Raw genomic sequence first — 27,064 nt, 5'->3', positions numbered from 1 at the left:
CATTAGTTACACGCCAAGCCCCTCTTCGGTCTCTTGCGCTGCCTCGTCAACTGGGCCTTCCCGCAGTAGTCACGGACAAAATTATAGATAAGTACTTAGTCGCTTGTGAGGCCTTGGAAGAACAGATGGTGGTGTTACTGGCCGCACCACCCCGGCAAAGCTCAACATGAGGTACTGTAGAACGGTTACGGAGTACGGCACATGGAAGAAAACAGGCAGTTGGCCAGAGACCGGCAGTAAGATACTGTAACCTCAGTTGGCCATACAGAACACCCCTGCGTGGTTTATGCAGAATCCAGCTCTTGTTGGTACCACCACTGCTGATCCTGTAGTTCTGACCCATTGCCGAGTGGCGTTGATGCAAGGTGGAATTCTAGAAACAAAGGAGATCAAGAAATGAAGTGAGACCTTCACCCACCATATTGGGATTGGTAGTGCCAAACGGAGGATTTCCACGGCCAACTGTAGACCGTACCTGGCGACAAGACAATGGTTAGTACCAATGGCTCAGAGCACAGATGCTAACCTCTCACCCGCCGCTTTGCTGCATGGAATTTGATACGCAAATGGGAACTGCATTGAGAGAAGAGAAATGAGGAAACCCGTCTGATGACGACGAAGGCAAGAGATCCAACTGAGGACCCTCAAGGTAGAGCTCAGATGACCATCCTGGAGCCAAACACCCCCGTCGTGGACGAGAACTAATGTTCATAAGAAGCCGGAGGTCCCGTCCCGCTCAATACTTGGAAGTGAGCATTGTTACTACAATCAAGTCACTCGTTTGTTCATCTCAGCCCTACAAAACTACAGCCTGTCCCCCTTTTTGAACATACCATTGAGGCCAGTATCATCTGCACGAGAGGCAAATCTTTTACTTTGGAGGCAAGTCTTGGACTGTTTCACCCTTTCCTGTCCCAATTGTTCGGCAAATTCGACCAACTATACCACCCAACTCTGTCATCTGGAGCAACTTATCATCTGCAGCCTCGCCAGCCACCGCAAGGCCAGATCAACATTCGTCCCAGATACAAAGCTAAATAAACCAGATCAACTCGTCCACAAACTCCAATGGATCATCTCGAGATATCTCGTCGAAATGGCGCTGCAATGCGACCAAACACCACCTCGAAAGTCGGCGCCAACTCGTCAGGACTTGTCGACCAAGCCCACCCAGTGTGCGATCACAATTCTGTTCACAATTGCGAAAACCTGAGTAAAGATGGAAGCGGTCTTTGCATTATGTGCAAGGGATCATCATGCGGTTGAAGAAACCCTTTGTCGACCTTGGCTGGCCATCGTGTAGATCCTCGGCGATGGTGAGCCATTCCTACACGACCCCAGGTCTTGTCTTAGCGCTCCGAATCGATCGATCAAGACAACCTTCAGAGGACATCTGGAGATAGGCTTGTAACCGACGCGATGGTTCGGATCATGCGGTATGGGAGACTGGTAGGGGTCTGCCTGCAGATACGCACACACACTCACGCAATCATGTAAGACATCCGTCTGTCTTGATGAAGAACCTAGCTAGACATGGCCGTGGTTCCCACGTGCTGGGGCGTAACGTTGGCAGGGTTCATTGGAGGATCGGAAAGCATAATGCGGGAGGGGTGAGGCTGGTGGATATGTAAGACAAGGCACAGACGTAGGTGGACTTGGGCCAGTGAGAAATTTCGACTTGACGACAGAGAGTGGGTGGAATTGGGGTACTGTTTTTTTTTTCTTCCAGCGAAGTCAGCATAGCAAGAGATAGTCTACGATTTACACGTCTACTATGGCGGCATCTACCTATCGACCCGTAATATGGCCGTGCTGTTTAGTATGTTTCTAAATTCGACTATGATTCCATAGTCTGATGGATATCTATTAGTTCATTGTGTAGCCGCCGTGACCAACCTTGATGCCACTACGCCCGTATTAAAGCCACTTAGGATCTCATTAAGCGCTGTCAATCGACCACTGAATATGATGCAAAGGTCCAATCCGCCTGTGCTAGTTGTAGAATCACGGGGCTAGAGAAGATAGCGAAATGGCACGCAACCTTCACAGAGACGGCCAAGAGACTAGATGCTCCATGAGGTGACAAGTGTGTTGTCTGAGTGGCTCTCCTATTCGTAGTTAAGAGAAAATTGTGATGATCGGTCATCAGTGACAGATGCGATTCATGTCATACCCGTCAAGAAGTCATTCATAGCATCTGCCACTCGCTCCCTTGCCAAGCATGATGCTGCACTATGTAAGACCGAAAGCACGGAGATTCATGGATGAAGCAGGTTAATATCGGGTTCCGAAATAGACAATGTACACGACATGCATATTCTCAAAAGGACCATGGTGCTTACGCCGTATCTCATAGCCTGGAAGCACTCTAAAACTGAATAGTGAGATTATCCCCGTCCCATTCCCTCCCAGATCCAAACCGTCAATGTCGTGATTGGACTGAGAACGAGATACTGAGACTATTCCTGAGTCTAAGCCTCATAAAGTTTCTCTACTCTCCTGTATGAAAGTGGCTGAGCCAAAACAGGCGACGTTTGCGAGACGAGACTTGTTTGTTGCGACTTGAGAATATGATATGATATGATCTGATCTGATGTTTTTACTGTTTCTCTGATCACCAAATAGTCTATTATGTCTATGTATCGTGTATGTGACTATCCAAAAAAGGTCAGCAATAAACTTGGCTTCCCGTGGGTTTCAGCCGGGGGGTGTATCCCGGCGGACCGTCTGTAGGGCGTGGACCGGGCCGACAGTGAGAATTTAGCAAAGAGTGAGATTTTGTTAGTATGTTTAATGATTAATCATGGTACATGTGCGTTGGTTATTAAGTTGAGAACTTAAGCCAGTTCTAGTAAACTGCTCGCAGCTACCATGTCCCGCCATGTCTGTCTCATAGTGACAAAAGTTGCATTATATGATACATGTATTATAAGCTGATGACCGCGCGTTGAGCAAATATCTTGCCCTTTTACGTATTCCAAGCCTTTCTCTGCATGTCCCAGTCATTGCTCAGCCAAAACCTGCACGTCACCAGATGCGGCTCCGAGAGATCGACATTAGAGTGACCTCCCTACAGTAGCAACGGAACGACTCAAGACAGCGCATATGCAGTCCGCCAGAAGCGTGTGAGAATCTTCCTAATGTAGCAACTGCCCGTCTTTTAGCCCGTGTTGATCAGCTGTGCAGGCATGATAGGTATAACAAGGACAAGCACACAAAAGAAATGACAGGTCTCACACGGGGATGTAAGAAAACCGAAAACCTCGATCTCAAGTGACTGGAATACTTGGAACTTTAGAAGCTTGGCAGGCTCATTGACTTGGTACCTAGTTAATTCTCTACACCCTCACTACATGCCTAGAGTCTTCAATGCACCCCAACGGCTCGGTCCCGATGCTTTGGAGGCGATGTCCAATAGAGGCTAAAGAGGGTGTGAAGAAAGAGGTACACCAACGAACATCAAGTTAAAAAAAAAAATTTAAAAAAAAAAAAAAGGTCAATATTTTATCCATTTGTGGATATAACTGCCTCTAAAGAGCCAAGGAACTTCGCCGAACTTTTTTCTAACTAGGTATGTATATCTTTAGTTTAATTTTTTACTTTTTACCACATGAGTAACGGTCTTGCAGTTGTGGATATGTCCAGTTTTTCAACTCTAGCTTGAGTTAATTATTAGCCGCCGTTGGAGGAAAACGTCCTAAAGAGGCGAAAAAGATGATGTCCTTGTTTCGACATGAGTATTGCAACTTCATAATGAGTGTGGTTACACGCACCTAATGCACAAGGTACGAGAGTCATGCCTCACACCAAAATGTATGCAATGCAGAGAATGAGAGACATACTCAACATACTCAACATACTCTGCTAGACTGCATACATATGCAGACATCTACAGATGACATACTACAGTATAGTACATTGCTATTATACTGTATTAAAGCCCCAACCTCATTGGAGTTGATGACATTTGCATGAATCTTTACAAGGAACATGATGGAAATAGCTGACGTCTACAACCAACGACATACACTATCGAGTCAGGCCAAGAGAATAACCACAGCCTGCTAAGACGTCGCCGCTGAGTCAGTCTGCACATGTAAGCAAAGAATCAGCTCGTTCGACCAGGCGATGCATCTACAACAGCAGCTGATCACATAACTACGTAGCATATGCACAATTATCACGCACGCGTAGATGAACTTGTCATGTGTCGTTTCGTGTCGAATTGGATTTGAATGACTCTATCAATGTGATGTGAACATAATTTTCTAAACTCAACATTCCGAGGCTTCCGCCTCCAAGCCCAGAACCAGACACCATATGCGTACGCAGACAAACCAAGGTGTACGTGACTGGCACATGATGCATTCAGAAAACTCCGCGCTGGGTATTCCATGCGCCTCATCGATGACCTGCAAGAAATCAAATAGCTACACAGTAGCCAATCTCGAAAAAGATATTGCCTCGCGGTTAGAACCTCGCCTTTATAAAAAATCCCCAAACGGCCATCCCCTAAGAAGAACAAGAAGGTATCATAAGTGAAGTGAAGAATAATTCATGTCTGTCAAGGGACAGGCTGGATCGTGTAACCAAGTGGTTTACTGCATCTAGAAGAGAGCAACCATGGCAGCGACCATGGCAGCGCCGACGAAGCCTGAAGAGGCGATGAGACCACTGGCACCGGCGGTAGGCACGGTGGAAGGGCTGGGGGTCCTCATAGCCAGGCTTTCCGGGGTTGGCGGGAACATCAGTGCTGCTGCCAGGAACGGGGAGCTTGGTGGTGGTGTAAGAACCAGGAGCAGTAGGGCCAGCCTTGGTGGTAGTGTTGCCAGCAGGGTAGAAGGTGGTCTTGGCAGAGGGAGCCTTCTTGGTGGTGCTGATGGTAGGAGTGCTGATGATAGTGGGAAGCTCGTGGCTGGTGGTGTTGACAACAGGCTCGTAGACGCTGGTGGTAGGGGGAACGTAGACAGAGGTGGTAGGAACCTCGGGCGCAGCAGTCGAAGTGGTAACGACAACCTCGGTCGAGGTTGTGGTACGAAGGGGGCAGTTGGTCACAGTAGGGTTGCACTGAGTAAGAGTGATAACCCGGGTAGTGGTCGAGGTGAGTGTTGTGGTATCCAGAACAGGAGCAGGAGGAGCGTAGTCCTGAGCAGCGGCGACCGAGGCGCCAGCGGCGGCAATCATGATGCTGGAGAACTGCATTGTGATGGTGATTGTGGGTGGCTTGAAAAGAACTGTGGTGATTTCTCAAGATATCGTAAGAGATTCTTGTTGCGTTGAGCAAAAAAAGATTGTAGGGTGCAAAGCACAAAGAATGTTATCAAGAATCGTTTAATGAGTGTATAGCACAAGGCTGGAAGATTGATATCGTGAAAACAAGCGCACTTGAAGAGGTAAACAAGAGGAAACCAAACAAGGCGCCTGGGCGGATACCAAGCGCAACTTGTAGTTTTCGCACACACTGCGGGACTTAATCTCTGTCCATTAAAGACCGTCCATCCATCTGTCCATACCCTTGCCTATCTAGCAGTCAGAGCCCTGGTGCGTTGTCACCTCATTAGCCCCCAACTTGATTGGCATTGTTCCCCGTACCTGGAAGTTTATGAGTTAGCCCCGGCATTGGGTCCAAATGGTTTTCGTCGGTACCACCACACAACGGTACCTTGCATCGCAGTCATAAATGTGGACGGTGATTGGATCCAACGGCAGCCTAGAACCCAGTTGAGGATCGGGCAGAACCTTGGCTACTGCACTTTTGACTGGCTTGTTCCTGAGCTAGAGTGCTTACCCCGGTCTAGCTCTATTCTGGCCCCAGTCTGCTCCTTGCAAAGGAAGCATCAGTCACTGGCAAACTGTCTTCGGCTGCATATCCTGGACCAATCGAAGCTTGCCAGGCTCGCAGGGACGTGTCTTGCTGGAGCCAGCAAAGAACATCTATTTTAGCATCTCCCCTTTTGCGTGGTTTTGTCGTGTCTTGACCAACTGTCATTGTTGTAGAAGTCGGTGTGGGTTCGTTGCCATGCGACCTTTGACATTTGTGTGTCGACAAAGCTGTCAGTCTAAATAAGTCAAGAGAGACAAAGAAGAAGAAAAAATTTCAGACCCAAGATCATTGTGCAACCCAGACTGTCCTCTGTAATGCGACTAACGGAGTTAACTGCAAGATTCGGTTGCATCGCTTGACACACAATTTCCCGGACCCATGGCGAGGACCAGAGCGTCTCATTCAACGTCCCACGATGCGGCGGCGTGGGCAAGGTTATGAAACGGCTTGCTACAGCGCTTCTGACGAGGGGATTATTCCGCCACGCGAAGATAGGCTGGTGGTGAGAGGAAAGTGAACTGCAAACCCATCTCAGACAAAACCCTCGTGATGACTTGGCTTTGAGTGACTTCAGAGACAGTCACAGATGCCTCAGTTAAAGTGCGTGCACAAGGCTTGAAACACTTAAAAAACGCCTCCAGATCTTGAACTGGCGCCGCCTAATGGCAGCCACACCGAGGGCCATGGCCTAGTCCAGATGAAGGGAGAATATCTAACTGGCTATTAAGGGGCGGGCCCTTCGTTATTGTGAGCGGCACGACGTGAGCCAGACTGGTACAATACTGGATCTGCAGCGGCTCTTGTTGCCAACGGAATAGTCCTGGCGCAGTGACTTGGTACACCGCATCAATAAGAGAAATAGATATCATGCAAAAGAGCGGCGACTAGCCGATGGTGCTCTAATGTTGGATCTTGACTGCCATCCAAAATCATGCCAAGATGCGACTATCATCTGCAGTGTCGATAAATAGATTGAGAGTGGGGTTAACACGAAATTGCCATCCTCTGAGCGAAGGATATGGCTTCCTTTGTAATAGTTGTTGGACGCCGGGGGGAGACGCGGGTAGTTGCTGGTGCAGACTGGTAGGTTGGCTATCTTTAGCTCGATGGCTTGATCGAATTGAGGATCGCTTGGTCTCAAGTGGAAGATAAAGGAGTTTCAGGATATATCACGGGCAGTTGGACACTGCCTTTCGCTGTCCATGCGTCGATAGTGGACGATTCCGAATCAAGATGGCGTCCATAGTGTCCGTGGGCATCCGTCAGTAGCGGCGAACAAAGGACAAGCCCCAGGCCTGGGGGCATTCTTTAAGGGGTTCTTCTCAGGGGTTTTGATATCAATTGTTGATGATAAAGGAGAGAACGACATTCTGAGGAATCAAAGAAACAAAGATGAGAAGAAGAAAAACAAAGGGAAGAAAGAACTGGCGACATGGTGGAGAATCTCTTTCTCTTCTTTCGTAATGCAGTTCAACAGCCTCACTCTAACACCATATCACTAACACGAGATGTGTATCAGCCACACAAACGATACACACTTCAGTCACTGTATTGTCTGTTTCCGAGAGAGTACTGCATCTTGAGTTGGCAACTCATTGGTAGTTGGAAAAAGAATCACAACCACAAAACGCGTTTCTGACATGTATTTCGAAACCCTTCTCATGCATTTCCACTAAAGCACTCTCATGCATTCAGGGGATCTTCCTGCAGCTACAGTTCCAAATGCCCCGCCCCCGCATCATACAGTACCTCCAACTGAGGCTCCAAGTTGGAGCGCTATAATTAAGGAGTTCGGTTCCCCTATTTCTCAGCGTCCAAGTACTCCGCCTGGTATTTTACGAGACACAGTACCTACACCTCATGCTTACGTAGCTGAGATAGCTCCATTATCCCTACTACCCGTTGCTTTGACAGTTGTCCAGAGAAACCCAACCGCATTCCATAACTCCACCAGATAATGCCAATACCCTGACGAACAACTCATACTCTCTCCATCAAGTCGAATCATATCAAACTATTTAATATTTAATCCAACATGACCAACTATTTGAACGACCCCGCCCTCTATATTTATACCTCTTTGACAGCTGGCTCGTCCCACATCGTCACGGCCACCTCACGTCTCGAGACCATTCTACGCGCCAACCGAGTTCCCTTCAAAGCCATCGATATTGCCGTCGACACCAAGGCTCGCTTGCTATGGGGTCGAAGAGCCGGTAAAGACAAGAGCGGTCGCCCGAGGAAACTTCCTGCCCTGGTTCAGGAGGGCTGGGTTCTAGGTGTACGACAAACATCCCCTTTAGTACTACCATTCGTCGTATAGCTGATGCATGTGGCTTTCTGTAGGATATTGTTGAAATCGAAGAATGGAACGAATATGGTGAGCTCAAGGAGCATGTCACGATTTACTTTGACGAATTCACCATCCCCTCCATCAACGATAAACTTCCCGAGCCCCCGCTAAAACGGCCCATCGACCTCACCGGCGGCCTTCTTGCTTCCATGACCCCTTCGCCTGTCGCCAAGGCTGTAGCAGCTGCAGCCGCCAGCGCTGCTGCTGCTCCAAAGCCTGCTCCTGCTGCGCCTCCGCTACCGGCAGCCAAGGCCGCCGCGTCTTCTGCGACACCGAAGACTTCTACAGAACCTAAGAAGGAAGAGAAGGCCCTACCTGTCCGATCCGTCGCCGACGAAGCTGCGCAAAAGGCTAAGGAACTTCGCCTGAAGACTCTGCGAGAAAAGGTTCATGGTACGGATGGTGCGAAGGCTAAGAAGGAGGACACAAGCGCAAAGGACACTGGAAAATCTAAGGAATCAGAAACTCCTGCCGCAAAGATCGATGGCATTCAATCACCAACATCCGGTTCATGGGCCGAGACTGATGCAGGCCGAAACGCTATTCAGAGCCCGACAAGTGGTACTTGGAAGGAAAGCGGTCCAGGATTAATCTCCTCCTTGAAACGAGCCAGTGTGGAGGTGAGCCCAGACGAGGCTAAGGCTGTGGAAGCTAAGACGGCCATAAAGGAAGAGCCTGGATTGGAAAAGAAGGCTGAGACAAAGTCGGACGATGATGATTCGGACGACGATGAGGATGAGGCCGAAGAGGAGGAGGAGGAGGAGGAGGAGGACACTGATGAGGATAGTGACGAGGACAGCGAAGAAGATGATGAAGACGAAACAGACGATGAGGAAGAAGAAACTAAGAAGCCTGCGGTAACGCCAGAACCCGAGGCGGCAGCAGCAGCAGCAGAAACTGCAGAGGCTGCCAAAGATGACAAGCCTAAAGAAGAGTCCGAGAACACCAAGAAAGAGATCAAGAAAGACTCCCACAAAGACTCGAAAAAAGACTCTAAAAAGGACCACAAGAAAGATGCCAAGAAAGACACCAAGAAGTCAGTCAAGAAGGATCCTAAGAAGGACACCAAGAAAGACGTGAAGAAAGACCCCAAGAAGGATTCCAAGAAGGATACTAAGAAGGACTCTAAAAAAGATACCAAGAAAGACACTAAGAAAGAAGTCAAGAAGGATGCCAAGAAATAAGAGCGATTTGGAGCAGAACGAATCAAGAATTTTGCTTCAATGTTCTAGTCAGATGGGGGAATAATAGTGTACAGAGTCTAGTCACACTCAACCGATATACCACCATGACATTAATAACAAAAAATACCCAATCTCCCCTCAAACACTCAATATACAAAAATGCTATATAATGCCGTAATGTTCCATCCCCAACTAATACAAGCCATCGTCATCGCTGGCTGTTCCATCTTGGAAGCCCATAGGTGCCTTGCCTTTGCCCTTGGATCTGCCATTGATATCATCCACCTCGTCCTCTTCATCAAATTCGTCGCCGCTTGTCAATGCGATCGCCTTGCCTTTGCCTTTGCTCGATCCTGAAGCAACTGCCTTACCCTTGCCCTTGGATGATGTCGACGCCCCTGAGACAACACGTTGGACTGGTGGTTTGTTTTCCGGCTCTTTCTCTCGGACTCCCTCGAAGGTTGCCCGGACGTGTTCATAGTGAGCCAATTCGCCAGCACTGACACTAGGCACAAGCTCGTCATTAGCTGCGAGGAAGTCTTCTTCCTGGACCATAACGGCAATATCTTCAGGGGTAGCGTAGTGATCAAAATAATATGCCGTGGAAATGGGATGTTGGGTTACTGGATCAGAATTGATGGCGCGAATCTTATTGTCCACAGCTGTGGCCTGCCGTGTGACGGCTTTCAGCATTGCATCACTGCAGAGAGCATAGAAATCGGCACCGGTATATGTGAAGGGGAGTTTCTCTGCCACTGAAGCGAGTGATACTGATGGATGAAGTGTGAATCTGCAAAGAGGTTAGCCACTGTTGGATTAGAGAAAGATGGTATCAACTCACTTTCTGGTCAGAGCTTCCAGAATGGTTTGCTGCTTGTCATTGGTGTCAGAGACACCAAGGTAAAGCATTTTATCAAATCGACCAGGTCGCAAAAGGGCAGGGTCCAAAAGATCTGGCCTGTTGGTTGCTCCAATAACGAAAACACCACCGCCGCCATCATCACCTCCAGACATACCATCCAGTTCTGCCAGAAGCTGGGAGACAATACGGTCCATAACACCACCACTGTCGCCTTGGTTGCCACGCTTGGGTGCCACTGAATCCAACTCGTCGAAGAAGACAACGCAAGGTCTAGCATCGCGAGCACGTTGGAACACGCGTCGAACGTTGGCTTCGGACTCTCCGATATACATGTTGAGAAGCTCTGGTCCCTTCACACTGAAGAAGTTGAGACTGTATTCAGTAGCAATCGCCTTGGCCAATAATGTCTTTCCAGTTCCGGGAGGACCGTAGAACAGAATACCTGATCGCTTCTTCATACCCTTCGCAAACAGCTCAGGACGTTCAAGTGGTAGTTGAATGGTCTCAGTAACGGCTTCTTTGACGTTGTTGAGACCACCAACATCATCCCAGGTAACGTTGGGGATCTTAGGTGCACCAATAGAGTCAGAGAAGTTCTTGCGAGCAGCCTCGACGGCAATTTCAAAATCTCCCTTGGTAAGGCAGCGGGCAAGGGGACCACCAGCGACCTGCACATCTCGTACCGTGATAATCGTGTTGTCATGCGTATTCTTGGCTGAGAGCTGCTCCAGTCGTGACTGCTGAGCGATAGAGGCACGCTCAACAACATCGACCAAGTCGCCAGCCACGAGCGCAGCGGTCTTGAGAGCGATTGAGTTGAGGTCGATCGAAGGTTCAAGGCTGACACCCCTATCACTAATGATGGATTTCAGAATAGACTCACGCTCCGCTTCGTCAGGAGCTGTCATTTCTAACTCGTGTGTAAACAAGGCTCGAACGCCATCGGGTACTTTGTCAACCTCATTCGTTGTGGCAATCAAAACTCGTGTGTCTTCTAGAATCTCCTTGATCGTTGACTCGATACGATCAGCAGTGAGGGCCTCGACGTGCTGAACGAGTAAAGCACAGCAATCAGGACCACAACTCATGGCACGTTCGGCTCTTGTCCTGAGAAAACCCTCAGTTTTCACATCGTTTCCACTGCCGCTTCCCTCGCTGAGAATATCATACGCGTCGATTTTATATGTATGAAGACCCATATCGGAACAAGCGCCTGACGCCAGAGTTAACTTTCCAATGTTTCGATGTGTTGACGTCAACAGAATTGCGACAGGGGGCATCTTAAGATGAATAGCTCTGGCGCTCGTGGCGGCTGCAATCAACTCCCTCAACTGGCGTCTGAGAGGTGACACATATGGCAACTCCGGTTCCTGGATTGGAGCTGGTGTCGACTCCGATGCCTTTTTTGGTGTCTTCTTAAGACCAAGGTAATATTGCCATGTGCTCTGCTTGATACCTGGTATGCGACTTGTTTCGAAGCCTGAACCATGCATGGCAACAGATGAACTATCAATGCACGCAACTGATCCCCAGAAAGCCTCGGCGCTTCCATCTTCGTCCTCATCCGCTTTCTGAATTTGAATATGTCCAACCTTGAACCATGCTACGCTGTCGAACTTGGAGGGTTGCTTTCCTCCCTCCTGTCCACCAGCAGTAAGCGCCATCACATCGTCCACTTCGGATCCTCCTGCACCAGGCATTTCTTGGAGCGTACGGCCAAGCTCAGCGTCGACTGGGACAGCGATAAGATCGCCGCTTCGAACAAGGCGGATTTTCTGTGCGAAGTATCGTTTGAGCCCACCTAGAACGGCGGTTTGGAAAGCTCGCTCTGCAGAGATGGGAGTTCGAATGTGGTGGATAGTAATATCTCGAGCGTAGGGGGGACGAGCTGCACTAGTAAATCGAGGAATTGTTCCCTTGCCTTGATACGATGCCTTTTTCAGGGGCGCAAGACGTAGATAGGGTGCATCGTCAAGATTGGCCAAGAGTATTGGTGAGGCATAGGCAGTGGGACTGGCTGGCCGCTGAATCTGGGATTCGAAGAATGACAATCTTCTCTCACCATGTTTAGCACTGGGTATTCTAGTCATTGGCCGTTGCGAATACCCTTCAGGAAGACCGTAGACTCGAACGGGTCGCCATTTCGCAGGCTCCGACTCAACTTGACCAAAACTTCCGAGGCCAAATGCACCAAATCCATTTGCAGGGGGTTCCTCTGCAGCTTCTATTCTTACCCAATCTCCAGAAAAACATCCAATTCGGCTTAACGATGTCACATCGACGTAGATTCGCGCTTCCTCGTCGTCTTCTAGAGATGGCTTCGGGTGCAAAAGGTCTGTCGGAATTTGTTCCATCAGACCCTGGGCCTTGAAAAGACGACCTCGAGGGCGGTCTGGTCGAGCAGTGGTCGCAGTAAAATTGGAGAAAACGGAGCCAGGCGTTGCAATTCCATTTGTTTTCCTGCCACGAAGAGTTCCAACTGTCATAGGCGTGCCTGGCTGTAGTGTTGATACACCGCTGGCATTGGTTGTGGGCAAAGTTGGTGCTTGCAAAGAAATCATATCGTCCATAGAATCATCTGACAATTCGTCCTCGTTGTCGAAATCAGACATATCTGGCTCAGTTTCGGTTGCGGACTCCATATCCTCGGTTGTCATTCCTGACTTATCGCGATCCTCAGCTGCAGAGTAGAACTGGTCGTTGCTGGTATCATCCTCATCCTCGGGAACACCATTAAGCTGTTGGCTAGCGGTCATCGAAGCAACGCGACGTATCTGCTTGGTATGGACACGGCCGCGCATAAGAATAATCTTGGTTGACTCCGTTAAAACACCTTGGGCAACAGGCTCGCACAGCATGATCTTTCCAGGGTTCGGAGGCACGTGTGTAAGAGGGTGCGGCGGAAGAGGAAGTGGAAATAGATCGCCCGCATGTACAACCTTTAGACTGCTCAGGGCAGCTCTCAGAGAAGTCACAAGGCGCCCATCTGGTGTTGAATCGGCCCCTTTCGCCTTGGAGCTGGCAGGGTGATCTCGGAAGAAGGTACCCTCCCCATTCTCCAGTCTTTTCGTCAATTCACTCTCCAGGCTCACGAAAACGGTCTCGAGAGGAACGGGCGCCACGTCAAGCACGAGAATCTCAATTCCGCCGCGGCTGTGACTTGATAGCTTGGATGGCGCGATTTGTTGTAGCGTCACAGCAAAGCTTTGTAAGGAGGCAGAAGACGGTGAGAATCGGATGGTCGAGGGCGCGAGTGCAGAAGACTCGATAATGGGTACAATTGACCACGGACTGTCGGTAGGGTTGGCATTGGGTATCCACGGAGCGATCGCAATGTGGTGGATGTCTTCGGTAGCGCCTTGGTAGAGTTGAGCTGAGATTTCGTTCTAGTATTGACCTGTAATGAAAGATGTGCTTCACTTACCGTTACCTAGATGGGGGAAGAGATCTCGAAAGATGTCTTCGGATACTATGCCGACATCGCTCTTAATATGATCGTCAAGCACCAGTTTTGCAGCAATGGCAGGCTTGTCCTGACGACGTCTGCGGTTCCTCCGCCTGTTTGAAGTCAAAGCTGACTTTGAAGAGGACGCCATCTTGAGAAGGAGTCAAGCTTGAGGGAATGTGGTAAAGGTTGCGGAGGACGATATTGTTACAGGAAGCTCGAAGCGCAAACGCGGGGATCACTGCATCGCTCTGGGAGTCCTTCAATTGGTAAAGTCGCAAGGCCTGGACAAACAAACAAGAAAGAGCAATCTCGAGTATACAATTGCGCGTAAACAAAAAAAAAAAAAAAAAAAAAGAAACCCCAAGGGGATGAGGATGAAGCTACTGTGAGGTTGAGATTAGAAATTGGAGGTGGCTTTGGAGCTCGGCAGCGGCTCAGAGCGACCGAAGCAGCAACAGTGGCCTGCCTCGGCTTCTCCCAGCTTTGGCTAAGGTTGGTAGGTGCGACACGGGGTCTCTGCCGCTCCGAGGTACGTACCGAGACCGAGATGCCTGTGAGGTGCCCCGAACGCGGAGAAGCGTCGTGCAACAGCGACGTAGGTAATCTGCCCTCAGGGAGCAAGAAAACATAAGATCTTGAATAAAAGATGCCAAAATAAACTCATCAAATAGCCCCCTAAGCTTGGGATAGTTCATCTAAGTCTTTTTGTCATCTAGGATGAAGATCCTAAGTTTTCCCTCAGTCTGCTACCTAATCTACAGGCGGGTATCAGTCAGCAACTCCAGAGCCCAGCGTCTCCAGCGTCTCCAACCTGGGGTAAAAAGCCAAGTCCAGGGTTGGTCGATTTGTGGCGAGACCCTGCAACGCTTCAATTGGAGAAACGAAGCACAGCACAAGATCAACAGGAGCTGAAAATAGCTTATCTTGCATGAGGAATGACACAAGCGGCATAATTTGGCTCTACTTGTTCAGGTCTATTTTATTCACGTATCTTCAGTATCAGCATCATATGGACGAAAACGAAGTCATACATCATGGATGTCTGGTCGTTTACGACGCGAATACGCTCTTATCATTTCCCCAATCGTATAAGCAAACAGTACTCAGATCCAGAATGTTATACGCATCATCAATTCTTGGCCGTTGGCAGTGCATATCAATTCTATTGCAGCATGATCACCCAAAACATACAGCTGAGAACGCAAATTAGATGATCTCTTAGACCCCTTTTGACAGCCTTCACATGCTTTTCAGCAAGGATCATCGCTCATCAAAGTCTCAGTTCCCGCCACAAATCCGGCTGTCTGGCCAAAACTCTGCTCCTATCGACCTCCCATGACGCAACTCTATCTTAGTGACCATTCACAGTTGATTGCCCTGTCACTTCCCATGATTAAACGTTGCTGGCCTGTTTGATGAGTTTGAAACGGCTTTTTCCTTCTTTTTAACCATCACAAAAGAAAAGACCTCGGTCTAGACAGTTTCTTATCATCACGCCAGTCCCTTATACACCGCATAACAACCGAGACTGAAGTCAACAATCGGTCTGTCCGTTAAGTGGAATATTGGACGTACACCATCTGATCTATTCTCCTTATGATCCCACCCTCTTTTTATCGATCCTTGACCTGTTTTCGCACTGGCGATATCCGTCCTGGATTTATATCTCCGTAATCCTTTATAATTCCCTGTCCAACATGCGAATTGTTCCCTGAACAGTAGGTCTCTCTTCCACAGCGCATCTCAAGGCCGGCAGTCGTCCAATCGCTTGACTACTTGTTCTGCACAGCCATAGCCACATTATCATCTGGTACCTACACATTCTTTACTGGCCGAGTCGGCCATCATAATTGATAATTGCATAGAAACTATGACACAACAACAGCATGGCTCGTCAACTGCGACGCAGGAGCATCACCCTAAAGTCGTTGGCAAGAAACTAGCCGAGACAGCCGTCCAATTCACACAACAAGCTGAGAAGCTCTCACACCAACATCCAACCGGCGAAGACCCCGGAGTTGCCATCGAAGCACAATTTGTTACGCCTCATGACCCTGTTATCATTACTTCAGATGGAAAACGACTCCCGGGTGTGCCATTGCAGGAGGCGCATAAGCTCAATGTCCTGAGGGAAGAGCTTCAAGGCGAGCCTGAGAGTGTCGAAATCAAAGCAGGAAACGAAACCAAGGAGAAAATATCCAATGTCGAGAACGCAAACCCCGAGCAAAAAAAGGTTGTTCAGTTGCCTTCAGAACAGAATGGCGCATCTCTACAAAAGTCCAACAGCAACAGCACATTGCGAAAACAAACACCCCCTTCTCATACCAATCCTCTCTTCCCTCCACTGCCGCTATATGGACCTCCCAATATGTTGCGCAATCTTCAATGCATGTTCTTTCGAATCAGCGCATTCTTTCTCAGTCTGGCATTTCTCGGCGTTATCGTCTTGGGCTCATTGTTTACGACGATACCCATGATCTGGAAGAACATCTGGTACCGGCTGACTTTTCGCGATCCTGATTCTGATAGGCCGTTCTATGAAGAAGAGAAACGCAGAGCTCAAGCAAGACGCGAGCAAGAAAAGTCTTGGAAGCAAAAATCACCAAACGGACGAACGCTAGACAGGATGGAAAATGCTGAGGAATTCCCACCAACCGAAGGCGGACCAGACCCAATCATCTGTGACGTCGCATATTATGCGCGCAGAGTTGGTCTAGACGTTGAGACATTTGAGGTTCAGACCGAAGACGGATTCATAATTGACTTATGGCATGTTTACGACCCCAAAGAGTATACCGAATTGGAGGAAAGCTTGAGGTCCGATCGAGGGCCAGAAGTATTCCAATCCCAGAGGAAGAAGCTCAAAGACCCATCACAGAAGCCAAAGTTCCCCGTGCTGCTCATGCATGGCCTCCTACAAAGCTCGGGTGCTTATTGCTGTAATGATGACGACTCTCTCGCTTTTTGGCTGTGCAAGTCTGGCTATGACGTGTGGCTTGGCAACAACCGTTGTGGGTTCAAGCCCAAGCATGCACTGCTTGAGTACAACGACCCGAGGATGTGGTGCTGGAATATTAGACAGATGGGTGTTTTCGATCTTCCCGCGTTGACGTCGCGGGTCATCACAGAGACGGGTTTCGAAAAGATTGGACTTATCTGCCACTCCCAAGGTACAACTCAAACCTTTGTCGCTTTGGCCAAAGAACAGCGACCTGAGCTGGGCGAGAAGCTGACCGTATTCTGCGCTCTCGCCCCAGCCGCATATGCTGGCCCGTTAATCGGCAAAATGTACTTCAAGTTCATGCGAATCATTTCGCCAGGTCTATTTCGTCTCATGTTTGGCATCCATGCATTTATTCCTTTCATGATGCAGATGCACAAACTGTTGGATCCCCGTCTATATGGCTGGCTTGGTTACAAAGTCTTCTCGTTTCTGTTTGACTGGACTGACGCCCGTTGGGATCGTGGTCTTCGCAATCGCATGTTCCAGTTTGCGCCTGTTTACGTCAGCGCCGAGTCTATGCGATGGTGGCTTGGCCGAGAGTGCTTTGCCAAGCACAAATGTATCTTGTCGACGAAAGAGATTGTTAGAGCTGAGGAGCACATGGATTCCAAGGGAGATGGACGGCCCGTGACACCAAGGACCTCATCGGCGCTCGAAGCTCATCGAAAACATCCCAAGGGCTCTACCGCGTGGTACAACAAACAAGCACCACCTATGGCTATGTGGGTTTGTGGTAACGACGATCTTGTTGACGGAAGGAAACTGCTCCGGCGGTTTGAGAAGGGCCGCGAGCCTCATGTCAACTTGGTCCACAGCAAGGTGATTCCTGAATACGAACATCTAGATGTCATCTGGGCGATGGATGCGGTCGATCAGGTTTTCAAAGAAGTACGTGAGGTTCTATGGAAGACATGCAATGCACGCGATATTTGCCGCGTCCCTGAAGGTTGTGAGGCGGTGCTACCAGAAAAGGAGAAACTGTCTGTCAAAGAAGATGTGGTAGAGGAGTGCCAATCGAGCAGTAGCGGCGAGACTTAGAAAGTGTTCAAAGAGACATAACGATAGACACGAACTAATACACGGAGATGAAAGAGGGATGCGGATATACATGGAACACAAAAAGGATATACGGATTGGAGCATATATGGATTGATATCATGTTATGGATACCTCTGCTTGGCTTTGCGAACATCAGCACTTTCAGATACCTCGAGTTGAATTTCGCTATGGGGCGGTGGTGTTGTTTGGATGGCGTTGAGGTTGGTACATGTTATGTTGAATACCGAGGCAACGAGTTCAGACATGCTATTTTAAACATGGATTAAGTTAACATGATCTCTTATACTAATTACAGCGCCTGCATCAATTGCAGTGCTTAGTAGCAAGTCTACAACCTCTTTATATCAAAGAAACGAGATCATGGCAAACGAGAGAGTTTCGTAGGACGTGGTAGGTGTTTAAATTATCTTGTACACTAGTCGTATATTCTACAATTCATTGCCTTTCATAGGTGGATGTCGCGCTCTTTGCCTGTAATAACACAAAACCATGGTGCGAAACTCGTGGTTGAAACTGAATGCCCCATACTTAACCCATGCGCTCAGCCTCCTCCAGCAGCTTATCAACGCTGAATCTTGAATCGCCAGCTGCGAACCAGTTCAGCAGCTTCTTTCGCTCCCCAGCCCTATCCTTACGCTCACCAGTCAGCTCGACTTCCTCACCATCCCAACCACCGTAGAATCGCTGTAGAGACATGAGTAGCCACTTGGCGTTCTCTGGTGTAACACCTCGGTCAGGCAGGACCTGACCCTGCATCAAAACCAGACCTCGCTCATCGGCAAGGTCGAGGTGGTGCGTGATGGTAGTGTGAGGCTGCGCAAACTCGCCTCTGTTCTTGTATTCAGCAAGCTGGGTGAACAAAACAGTGCTAGTCTTGGACGCGGCATCAAAGGTCCACTGCAGGAAGTGAATCTCTGCGCCTTGGGAGGGATGAGGCACTGGGAGGACGAATTGAGGTGCTGTTCGTGCAGCGTCCTCCATGGCCTTGTATGTAGACATCGGGATTACAGCACAGAGGTTCTGCTCAGATGAGGCATGTCGTAGACGCCAGATAGCTGTAAGCTCCTTCTCTGGAAGCTCCCGTGCCTTGGGGAGGTCAATGATGTCATTTAGAGTCTTAATAGCAGGCTTATCCGAGCCGGCTGGAGGATGTTGAGGAGGAGTGGTAGGAGGATCGCGAGGGTCTCTGGTTGGTTGGTCTTGTCCAGGGGGGTTGTCGGCGTTAGGTTGAACAACTGGTGTTTCGGGTGCTTGAGGAATTGTTCCAACTGGAATCTCAATACCACTCTTTCGACGCTCAGCATCAATTTTGTCAGCGTAAGCTGCCTTGAGCTGGTCGATGCTCTGGAGGCCCTCTTTTTGAGCCTTCTGGTTCAGCTTCTCTTTGTACTTCTCGACGACGGCTTGCGAAGGTTGGGTTGTCGCGAGGAAGCGAATATCGTGAACTTGAGCCCATCGTCGCTGGTTGATAGCTCGGGTGGTGCGTATGGGAGCGGCTACAAGCCGGCGAAGGGCAGGAATTCGTAGTGAGGCCATGCTGAAGGTCAATTGAGTCGACAAGCCACCTGTGGACGTGTCGGGCTCAGCTGTGTTGATGTGTTTTGAAGGTCGATGACGGAGAAAGAAATACAGGGGTTGACCACCAAAATTCGCTGTCGTCACTTAAGAAATACTGTAGTGGGGCCGTGTCTGCGGAATGACGGGACATCTCCGTTGAGGTCGATGGCCGGCTTCGGAGTTTGGCATGATGACAAAGAGGGCTTCAGCAATTGGACCAATCTGATAAGACTTATATCAAAAACCTCGAAACCCAGGATATACCAAAGAATCCGGGCCTTATTTCACAACGTCTCTCATATTATTTTCTTACTTTGACATCACTGTGCAGAAAGCCAACTACAGTGCTCAACTACCCCGCCATACAATTTCACCGCTTTTGGTGGGCATCAACTTTCTGCCACTTCACTATCGCAAACTCGAGGGGCAAAGTTGCAAGTTTCGCTATACAGATTGTGTGGTATTGGGCGATTTGTCGGCTTTTTACATCCTAAAAGACGATTAAAGGGACTGTGCAGTCTCAAATTGTCCACGATGGCGGACTTTAGGCAGTGGGCTCTTGAATTTGTTCTGGCCGACAATGAGGGGCAACAGACAGCGATAGCCAAGAAGGCTGCCAACGGTACTTTAGTCCATCCCTGCTAAATGAAGATGTTCTGACTTTGTCTAGAGATTCAAACTGCAGCGGCCAATACAAACCCTGTAGCTCGATGGGTCGAAGCTGTGCAACCTTGGATGCCAGGTGGTGGTAATGAGGCCGAGAATGAGACACCAGATTGGACGGCGAGGGCAAAGGGTGAGTCTCGGTTCATACATCGTGGCACCGGTCATGTCTAACTGTAATAGCGCTTGAGTTTCTATCACGGACGTTGGATTTCCTAAGCAATGATATTCTGAAACCCAGTCAAGGTAAGCTCATGTACAAAACATGACTACGATTTCGTCTAACAATTGATCAGTGAAACTATTGGTCAGCTTCTTCGGAGCCATGTTCGAGGTCGATCATAAAGCTGGAATTATGCCCTCCGCAAGCGCTCTATCTAGGATAGTCGCCATGAAGTCCTTCCAACGGCACATGGGACACGACATTATCCAGAAAGTGTGCTCCCTCAAGGACGACTTCCCACGCCAAGTATCTAAGACCAGACTCGAAATCTACGAGCTCATACGACTACTCATGACAACTCCTGGTGTCGCCAGCGACTTACAGAACACACATGGCTCGTCTGCTGGCTTTATGCTCGACTTGATTCAACTGTGCAGAAGTGAGCGAGACCCTGAGTGTTTGATGATGTGGTTTGATATCTTGAGATTGTTCATGTCTGAGTATACAGTCTCTCAAGATGTATTGGAGGAGGTGTATGGTGTTTTCAAGCCATACTTCCCCATTTCGCTCCCTAGAGCATCTCAGGTTGCAATTACCCCTGAAGAGTTGAAGCTACAACTGCGAAAGTGCTTTTCAGCAAACCACTTATTAGCTGATAAGGTCTTTCCGTTCCTTTTGGGCAAACTGGATCAGGGAGATGCTGTAACGGTCAATGTCAAGGTTAGTAAGCCCCATTCTTTAAAAAGAGAAATTCAGCTGACCAAATCCAGCTCGATATCCTCAAAACCATGCAAGCTTGTCTCGATGAGTACAGCCATCCACAGAAGGCAATTGCTCCCTACGCCAACCAAATATGGGGCAGCTTGAAATACGAGGTTCGAAATGGCGAAATAGAAGATACCATCTGGGGCACATTGGAAGTTCTCAAGTCTCTCACTCGACGACTCGCTGGGGATAGCCTCCGCGATTACACACTATCGGTTACCCGAGACTGCGTACCAGACCTCGCGACAACCATGTATGCCTCGTCCGCCGGCCGACTCATGGTTAGTGTCTTGAGCTCCAAGCCAAGCGCTTTTGTCCTAATGGCTGCTCCCGTTATCACGCATATCAAAGAGAACTTGCGACATCCAAAGGCACCCGTTCACACCCAGGATCTTCTGAAGGTCTTGCACATCATCCTAGAAACCCGCTTCTTACTAGTTGACACAAATATGGCTGCTGAGGACCGAGAGGATTTTGCTGCCATCGACGGTTTCTTCAAATCTCTTTACCAAGACACCTTTAAGAACCCTGTCAGTCTTGGCTCCAAACCGGATGCCTCGTATGATGATATAAAGGTTGCTACACAAGCAGTTCCGGGAGCTGGAGTTTTGGTTTGCCAACGGCCCTCCAAGTCATTGGATCTGTCCAACAACGGCGCAAGCGACATCTCTCAGCGATTACTTCCTGAGTCAACTTGCTCAGAAATCTGCTCATCTCTCTTTGCCATTCTCAAGAAGTCGGGTCCCGGGTATCCTCGATCATCTGGGGGCGATGAACTCATTAACGATGCTGCCCAGGCTCTCCAACGGGCTATTCGGTACTTCCCTCGTGGCTTCGACGGCCTAGTGGATGATAGTTTGAGCATCATTCGCTCTAGCCGACAAAATGGTAATGTTCCCGATACGGTTGAGACGATCAAGACTCTTGGAGGTTTGGTTGCATACCTGGGCTCCTCAGAACTACCTTTCACACCACGCGACGGTTTCGATCACTTCATTTACTCTATCCGCGCTTTCCTATCAGAACTCTTTGATTCGCTCGAGTCCAAGTCGGATCCTGAAATTTGGTGTGCCCTGGTCGCTACAATCCAATCCACTATTCGATATTTCAACGACGCCTGCTTGGCAAAGAACCCCGACAAAGAATTCTCCATCAAAGACGAGCCCTTACAGAAGATCGGCTCTGCGTACCCTGCCTTGAGTCTGCTTGGCGGGGAGACAGTAACTGAGTCGTCTCCTGAATATCATAGCCAAGTTCCTCAGTCAGCCTCTGTGGCCGAGATTAGAAGCGAGTTCTTACTCGTTACCCTATTCATTGCTAGACAACTCTATCGCCGAGCAACCAAGGTAGTTGATACACATCCTCAGACAGGCAAACAAGCTCTGAGTTTGAGTGATGACTTCGCCAATGTCGATGAAGTCTCTGGACACCAGTACCTTCATCTTATTTCCACTCTTGCAGGCTTTGTCATCCACGAGTTCAGTGAAACTCAACAAACATCACTCAAAGCCGAGAGTTTTGCAATTAGCCTCTTTCGTGATGAGTCGATTAGAGTTCCCCAGACGGCACCGGAAACTCAGTCAAGCTTGGAGAATGGCTCATCTTGGAGTTGGTTAGCATCCGAAGCGCCAAATGTTCTAGCTTTTGGTATACTGCAAGCTTTGCAACCATCAGCAGTATCTCGTCTAGTAAGGTCACTGTGATCATAGCCCGTATTCTTTATCGCTAACTCGATTGTAGTTTGACATTGGGGTTGCCCAAGAGTTGATTCTCAGCGGGTTCGCAGCGGACACAAACTTCAGCAGACCAGTGACTCTTTCCATCTTGACTATTCTAGCAAACAAGTTCAAAGTTGAGACTGTTCCAAGCCTCATAACAGCTCTGGAACAACGATCCTCGAGTCTCTCACCCGCATCTACGTCAGGAAATGACGCCTCTCGCTTGGAGCAAATCACCTCCATTTATGCCCTTGTTGCGGGAATGGTCAGACGATATAGCGGCAAGGAGGCCAAGACACTGTTAGATGTGGTCAAGGAATCGCCTAAAGATCCCAAGCTTGGCACTGAACTTGCTCGACGACTTGAAATGATCGTGGCCCCCCAGCAACCGCTTACCAAAGAGTGTTATGCCATCGTCAAGCCTCTCTGGACCCAGAAGGTCTATTTCCAACTTGTCAGCCCAATGCTACGAGCCGCTACTGGAAAGGAAACAGAGGTCCAGGACCAACAGGTCAAGGCGAACTACAGCACCGCCGTGTTGCTCATGGTTAAGCACATGAACTTCCCAATTTATGAAGCCGATGCAGACAGCATCCTCCGAATCTCGATCGCCGTTGCGCAAAACAGTGGCATCGGCCCTGAAACCAAGGCCGCCCTGGATGTGATTAAGAATACACTCGCAGAGGCTCCCGAGAAGGGTAAGGGGCACATTCGAAGCATCATCAAGATCTGCAGCAGTGTCTTCTCACATAAACCGTCTCCCGCATCTGCTGATGTAGAGACGGAGGGTGCTTGCGGCAAGCTTGCGCTGGAGATCGTGGGGAGCCTACCACAGACATACGACTCCCAGCACTTGATACCACATGCGCCTCAAGTGCAACGACAGTTGACGTTGGTCTGTGGACACCGCGTACGAGAGGTGAGAAAGACAGCACGATTGGCCAGGGCAGCTTGGGCAGATCTCAAGTAAGATGACGAGCTGCTTTTTACATAGAGGCAATGTGATAGGATGATGGGACTTGATCTCCTTTTCGTGATTGGCGCTAGACAGGTAGTCGAGAAAGGTTCATATAACAAAGAGATCATTCAGAATTGGACAATAATTAAGCACAAGAACCATAATCAGAAGTTCTGCCGGAGTTCTGACATTGTCCTGTCAGTGCATGGTATCAAGATGATTCCCTACAAACGCCATACTATATATAACCACTTCTTATTCTCTTTAAGCTACACTATACCCCTTTTTACGCCTTGCGTCGCTTGCCACCCTTCTTTTCAGTTACTTCTGGTGTGGATGCGGCCTCGGCACCAGTGGCGTTGGCAGCCAGAATAGCATCGAGAACATCAGGGCTGGCATCCAACAACTCCTTAGAGACGGTGACACGCTTGGGGTCCCGCTTGCCGATCAAAGGTACTGAGTTGGCGAGGAGCTCCTGGAAGGGAACAGCAACAAATTGGCCAGTCTGGTCGAACCAGCCGCTGAAAGGCTTAGAGATTTTGTGAACGGTGGATTTCGAGTTCTTATCAGTGACAGTAATAGTAAGGTTGTAGATGGGGACGTTCTTCTTTGTAGAGCTGCTGATGGAGATCTAACAAAGGTGTTAGTAGACTGTAAAGAAGATGCGAGTAACTTCGCCTGACCTTCTCTCCTGAGGGTGAAGTTCCCTCGTACACAACACCCTTTTCACGGAACATAATCCATAGTGTCAAGACGCCATTGATCAAGGTGTAGAGCGTAACGGCAGCAGCTGTGTAGTATTTCGTGCTCTCAAAGCCTAGCTTGTAGTCCCAGAGGAAACAAGCAGCTGCAATACCGAAAGCAGTGTATCCGAGCGCAAGACGGACATCGGTGAGGGTGTGAGATTGGCGGAACTTGAGAGAGTTTAGGTAGTTGGGGATAGCATCGTCGGATGTGTTCTTGAGATCTGTGTCGCGAAGAGCCACCGTGTCAGAAGATTGTCCCGTATAAGAGTTTATAAGGAGCTGGAAAGCTTACCAGCAAGATTATAGACCGAGATCTTTTCAGCGGCGTTGGCCATAATGAATTATAAGCCTGCAATGGCTTGTGTCGGAGAAATTGAGTGCTGTGGTATGTTGCTAAAGAAAGTGGCCGTTTTCTCTGTGTATAAGTATAGAGACTCGCTGTCATGGGAAGTCTGTCGTGGGGCTGAAGCATGTGGATAGCTGTCCCTTCATCAAAAGCCTAGCCCGGAACAGCTAAGGCCCTCCGTAACGTGTGGCTGCTCCAGGGTCGTTAGTGTACCGCCACCAATCATGCAGCTCCGCCTTACATGTGGCGTCAGTTGCCTTGAATCGTGGCTATTTGACGACCTTGAACCTCACGTCTCCAACAGCTCCATTGCAACGCGACATCAGCTTCGCCTTTCCCAACGCTGCTATTCCACGTCCCCGAATATCGACATCATGGCGCAAGCTCCGGTTCAGACCCTTCATAGGGATCCTCAGTTATTGTTCGTCGCCTCCCGACCGATCCGCCAATGGACTAAACCACTAACTTGAGCTTGTAGCTACTGGATCCTTATCCCCATCACCATTGTCATGGTCTTGACTGGTGTGCTCCGTCATTACGCATCTGTCCTTATGGCGACCGCGCCTAAGAAGCAGGACGAAAAGGCGATGCGTGAGCAACGCTTCCTTGCTCGGGGTGTAGCTCTTCGGACCAACCACCATGTCCTCTCACAGAGGGCATTCGAGTCTCGACGTGATACTCTGACAACCAATTACGAGGCCGGAACATACCTTAAGGAGCCCGATCGCAAGGGCCAACCTCCTGCCAACCCTCTGTCCGATCCCAGCGCTATGGACGGAATGATGGGTATGATGAAGAACAATATGGCCATGATTATCCCCAATACACTCATCATGAGCTGGATTAACGCCTTTTTCAGTGGATATGTCATCAGTATGTTGAATTATCATTGAATATAGACAAGACTAATCGTAATAGTGAAACTGCCCTTCCCCATTACTATCAAGTTCAAGAGCATGCTCCAGGCTGGTGTTCAGACCAGGGAAATGGATCCTCGATGGATGTCCAGTATCAGCTGGTACTTCCTTTGCATCTTCGGTCTCCAGTTTGTTTATGTGTTCCTTCTTGGCAGTGACAATGGTAGGCGTCCTGATCTGGCAATTCCTTGACCATGCACTAACACAATGTAGCCGCCAGCCAGGTTGCCCAGCAAATGCAAGCGCAGCAGATGCCTAACCCCATGATGGGTGGTCCTGGCCAGGACCCCCACAAGCAGTTCGTGGCCGAGATTGAGAACTTGAACGTTGTGGAGCACTACTCTGTTCTGGACAACGTTGAGGAACGTCTTTTGGCGGGTATCAAATCGTAGATTCATAGAACGAGCAAATGTACATACGCCAAATAAAACGCGGTGACATATTTTTCCTGGGCCCTTGTTCTTCAATAATTCCTCAGTCCATTATCCAAAACTATGCTCCATCCCACCAGAGGCATACACCTAATCCTTCAGCAGCCATACTAGCCTTGATGCGGTACGGAGTTTTCAAAGGTGAATCTTCGGCTTGTGTTGGTCCAGCGGGAGCTTGATCGTGCCACTCCTCATCGATTACTTGAAAGCGAACCATCTCATGGTTATCATAGAAGAGTCGATCCTCATCGAGATTCCAGATCCAGAGTTGTTCGCTGTGGTTGCTGCACGGTGTTAGCGTCTGCATATGTGAACCATCACGGGCTTCTCACTATTCAGCACCCTCTGGTAACTCCTCAAATGGCACAAAGATATCGTCGAAGAAATCTGTTCTCAGATTGATGCCTGCGGGTGTAGAACTTCGTATTCTGCCAATCATGACTTCACCTTTGAAGGGACGGAATACGACCATACGAAACTCAGCTGCGCGATGCTCCATTAGCTTCACCTCAAGTTCAAAGTGCATTTCTACTCACTGTTCACGTTCACCAAACCTGTGCCATGACCAATGAGACCTTCTGAAGCCCACTGCAAATCGTACAAGCAGATACAAAGTCCAATCTTTTGTATAACCTGCAACGCTCTGTTAGTCACGGATTCAATGTGCGATGCGTAAAATAAATCTCACTTTATTGGAATATTTGGCATTGATGTTGTCTTCGATTGCGTCTATGCTGCGCTTGGAGAAATCCTCCGGCGCAATTTGCACCAAGTCGGCGATCTTCGTCTAAACAACTTATGAGTTCTTCATTCATGCATCTATAGCAGGGTGAAACAAACCAAGATGAACATTGGAACACCGAGTGCGGGAGAAATGCGCCAATATGAGTCTTCTGGTAAGTCAGGGATAAAGGAGAAATAAAAGATCGCTCAAGACCTATGAAAAGAAATTCAGCTCTATGAAGTTCTTCAGTACCAGCCTCAGGGTGTTTCTCAGCGTCCAAATAACCTTGAGAGCGGCAGAAAAGAATGCCAGTGCCGCTAAGCCGCCTTCGGTTGAATTGGA

At 49.0% G+C, this 27,064-nt stretch overlaps 10 protein-coding genes across 13 annotated transcripts; 5 read left to right on the top strand and 5 right to left on the bottom strand.

Moving 5' to 3' along the window:
• Positions 1 to 1,514: 1,514 nt before the first annotated feature.
• On the top strand, positions 1,515 to 1,631 carry FOXG_20023 (uncharacterized protein; the record flags this gene model as incomplete). The annotated part of the gene is made up of 1 exon (XM_018400290.1): positions 1,515 to 1,631. One exon carries the CDS (start codon positions 1,515 to 1,517, stop codon positions 1,629 to 1,631), a length of 117 nt encoding a protein of 38 aa, XP_018246429.1.
• Positions 1,632 to 4,174: 2,543 nt separating this feature from the next.
• Positions 4,175 to 5,477, bottom strand: FOXG_09294 (uncharacterized protein). Its single transcript, XM_018388379.1, has one exon. The coding sequence runs from the start codon at positions 5,200 to 5,202 to the stop codon at positions 4,513 to 4,515; it is 690 nt and encodes a 229-aa protein (XP_018246428.1). The 5' UTR covers positions 5,203 to 5,477; the 3' UTR covers positions 4,175 to 4,512.
• A 2,179-nt stretch (positions 5,478 to 7,656) lies between these two features.
• FOXG_09293 (uncharacterized protein) lies at positions 7,657 to 9,558 on the top strand. The gene is made up of 2 exons (XM_018388378.1): positions 7,657 to 8,105; positions 8,171 to 9,558. The coding sequence occupies exons 1-2, from the start codon at positions 7,860 to 7,862 to the stop codon at positions 9,359 to 9,361; spliced, it is 1,437 nt and encodes a 478-aa protein (XP_018246427.1). The 5' UTR covers positions 7,657 to 7,859; the 3' UTR covers positions 9,362 to 9,558.
• Positions 8,191 to 14,104, bottom strand: FOXG_09292 (peroxisomal biogenesis factor 6). 2 transcript variants are annotated; one of them, XM_018388376.1, is made up of 3 exons: positions 13,648 to 14,104; positions 10,203 to 13,596; positions 8,191 to 10,151 (listed from the first exon to the last, which is right to left on the bottom strand). In XM_018388376.1, exons 1-3 carry the CDS (start codon positions 13,817 to 13,819, stop codon positions 9,554 to 9,556), a joined length of 4,164 nt encoding a protein of 1,387 aa, XP_018246425.1. In that variant the 5' UTR covers positions 13,820 to 14,104; the 3' UTR covers positions 8,191 to 9,553. The 2 variants fall into 2 exon arrangements, with proteins under 2 accessions (XP_018246425.1, XP_018246426.1); XM_018388377.1 differs by having other exon boundaries at positions 10,203 to 13,581; positions 13,648 to 14,061.
• A 587-nt stretch (positions 14,105 to 14,691) lies between these two features.
• Positions 14,692 to 19,413, top strand: FOXG_09291 (uncharacterized protein). Its single transcript, XM_018388375.1, has 2 exons — positions 14,692 to 15,481; positions 15,537 to 19,413. Exon 2 carries the CDS (start codon positions 15,542 to 15,544, stop codon positions 17,711 to 17,713), a length of 2,172 nt encoding a protein of 723 aa, XP_018246424.1. The 5' UTR covers positions 14,692 to 15,481; positions 15,537 to 15,541; the 3' UTR covers positions 17,714 to 19,413.
• FOXG_09290 (ATP synthase mitochondrial F1 complex assembly factor 1) lies at positions 18,082 to 19,463 on the bottom strand. Its single transcript, XM_018388374.1, has one exon. The coding sequence runs from the start codon at positions 19,268 to 19,270 to the stop codon at positions 18,263 to 18,265; it is 1,008 nt and encodes a 335-aa protein (XP_018246423.1). The 5' UTR covers positions 19,271 to 19,463; the 3' UTR covers positions 18,082 to 18,262.
• Positions 19,464 to 19,529: 66 nt separating this feature from the next.
• Positions 19,530 to 23,798, top strand: FOXG_09289 (uncharacterized protein). 2 transcript variants are annotated; one of them, XM_018388372.1, is made up of 6 exons: positions 19,530 to 19,913; positions 19,962 to 20,087; positions 20,138 to 20,200; positions 20,251 to 20,837; positions 20,888 to 22,570; positions 22,623 to 23,798. In XM_018388372.1, exons 1-6 carry the CDS (start codon positions 19,826 to 19,828, stop codon positions 23,568 to 23,570), a joined length of 3,495 nt encoding a protein of 1,164 aa, XP_018246421.1. In that variant the 5' UTR covers positions 19,530 to 19,825; the 3' UTR covers positions 23,571 to 23,798. The 2 variants fall into 2 exon arrangements, with proteins under 2 accessions (XP_018246421.1, XP_018246422.1); XM_018388373.1 differs by lacking the exon at positions 22,623 to 23,798 and having other exon boundaries at positions 20,888 to 22,605.
• FOXG_09288 (uncharacterized protein) lies at positions 23,642 to 24,762 on the bottom strand. The gene is made up of 3 exons (XM_018388371.1): positions 24,597 to 24,762; positions 24,242 to 24,525; positions 23,642 to 24,189 (listed from the first exon to the last, which is right to left on the bottom strand). Exons 1-3 carry the CDS (start codon positions 24,637 to 24,639, stop codon positions 23,845 to 23,847), a joined length of 672 nt encoding a protein of 223 aa, XP_018246420.1. The 5' UTR covers positions 24,640 to 24,762; the 3' UTR covers positions 23,642 to 23,844.
• Positions 24,763 to 24,912: 150 nt separating this feature from the next.
• On the top strand, positions 24,913 to 26,257 carry FOXG_09287 (uncharacterized protein). 2 transcript variants are annotated; one of them, XM_018388369.1, is made up of 4 exons: positions 24,913 to 25,071; positions 25,129 to 25,523; positions 25,569 to 25,730; positions 25,781 to 26,257. In XM_018388369.1, exons 1-4 carry the CDS (start codon positions 25,025 to 25,027, stop codon positions 25,957 to 25,959), a joined length of 783 nt encoding a protein of 260 aa, XP_018246418.1. In that variant the 5' UTR covers positions 24,913 to 25,024; the 3' UTR covers positions 25,960 to 26,257. The 2 variants fall into 2 exon arrangements, with proteins under 2 accessions (XP_018246418.1, XP_018246419.1); XM_018388370.1 differs by having other exon boundaries at positions 25,569 to 26,257.
• Positions 25,730 to 26,991, bottom strand: FOXG_09286 (DNA-directed RNA polymerase III subunit RPC8). Its single transcript, XM_018388368.1, has 5 exons — positions 26,839 to 26,991; positions 26,687 to 26,785; positions 26,535 to 26,631; positions 26,331 to 26,481; positions 25,730 to 26,282 (listed from the first exon to the last, which is right to left on the bottom strand). The coding sequence occupies exons 1-5, from the start codon at positions 26,848 to 26,850 to the stop codon at positions 26,060 to 26,062; spliced, it is 582 nt and encodes a 193-aa protein (XP_018246417.1). The 5' UTR covers positions 26,851 to 26,991; the 3' UTR covers positions 25,730 to 26,059.
• Positions 26,992 to 27,064: the final 73 nt, after the last annotated feature.

This window comes from Fusarium oxysporum, chromosome 9, assembly GCF_000149955.1.
Source record: "Fusarium oxysporum f. sp. lycopersici 4287 chromosome 9, whole genome shotgun sequence".
NCBI classification, from domain to species: Eukaryota; Fungi; Ascomycota; class Sordariomycetes; order Hypocreales; family Nectriaceae; genus Fusarium; species Fusarium oxysporum.
The sequence above is the reverse complement of the archived record's forward strand: the minus strand, read 5'-3'. Positions and strand labels throughout refer to the sequence as shown.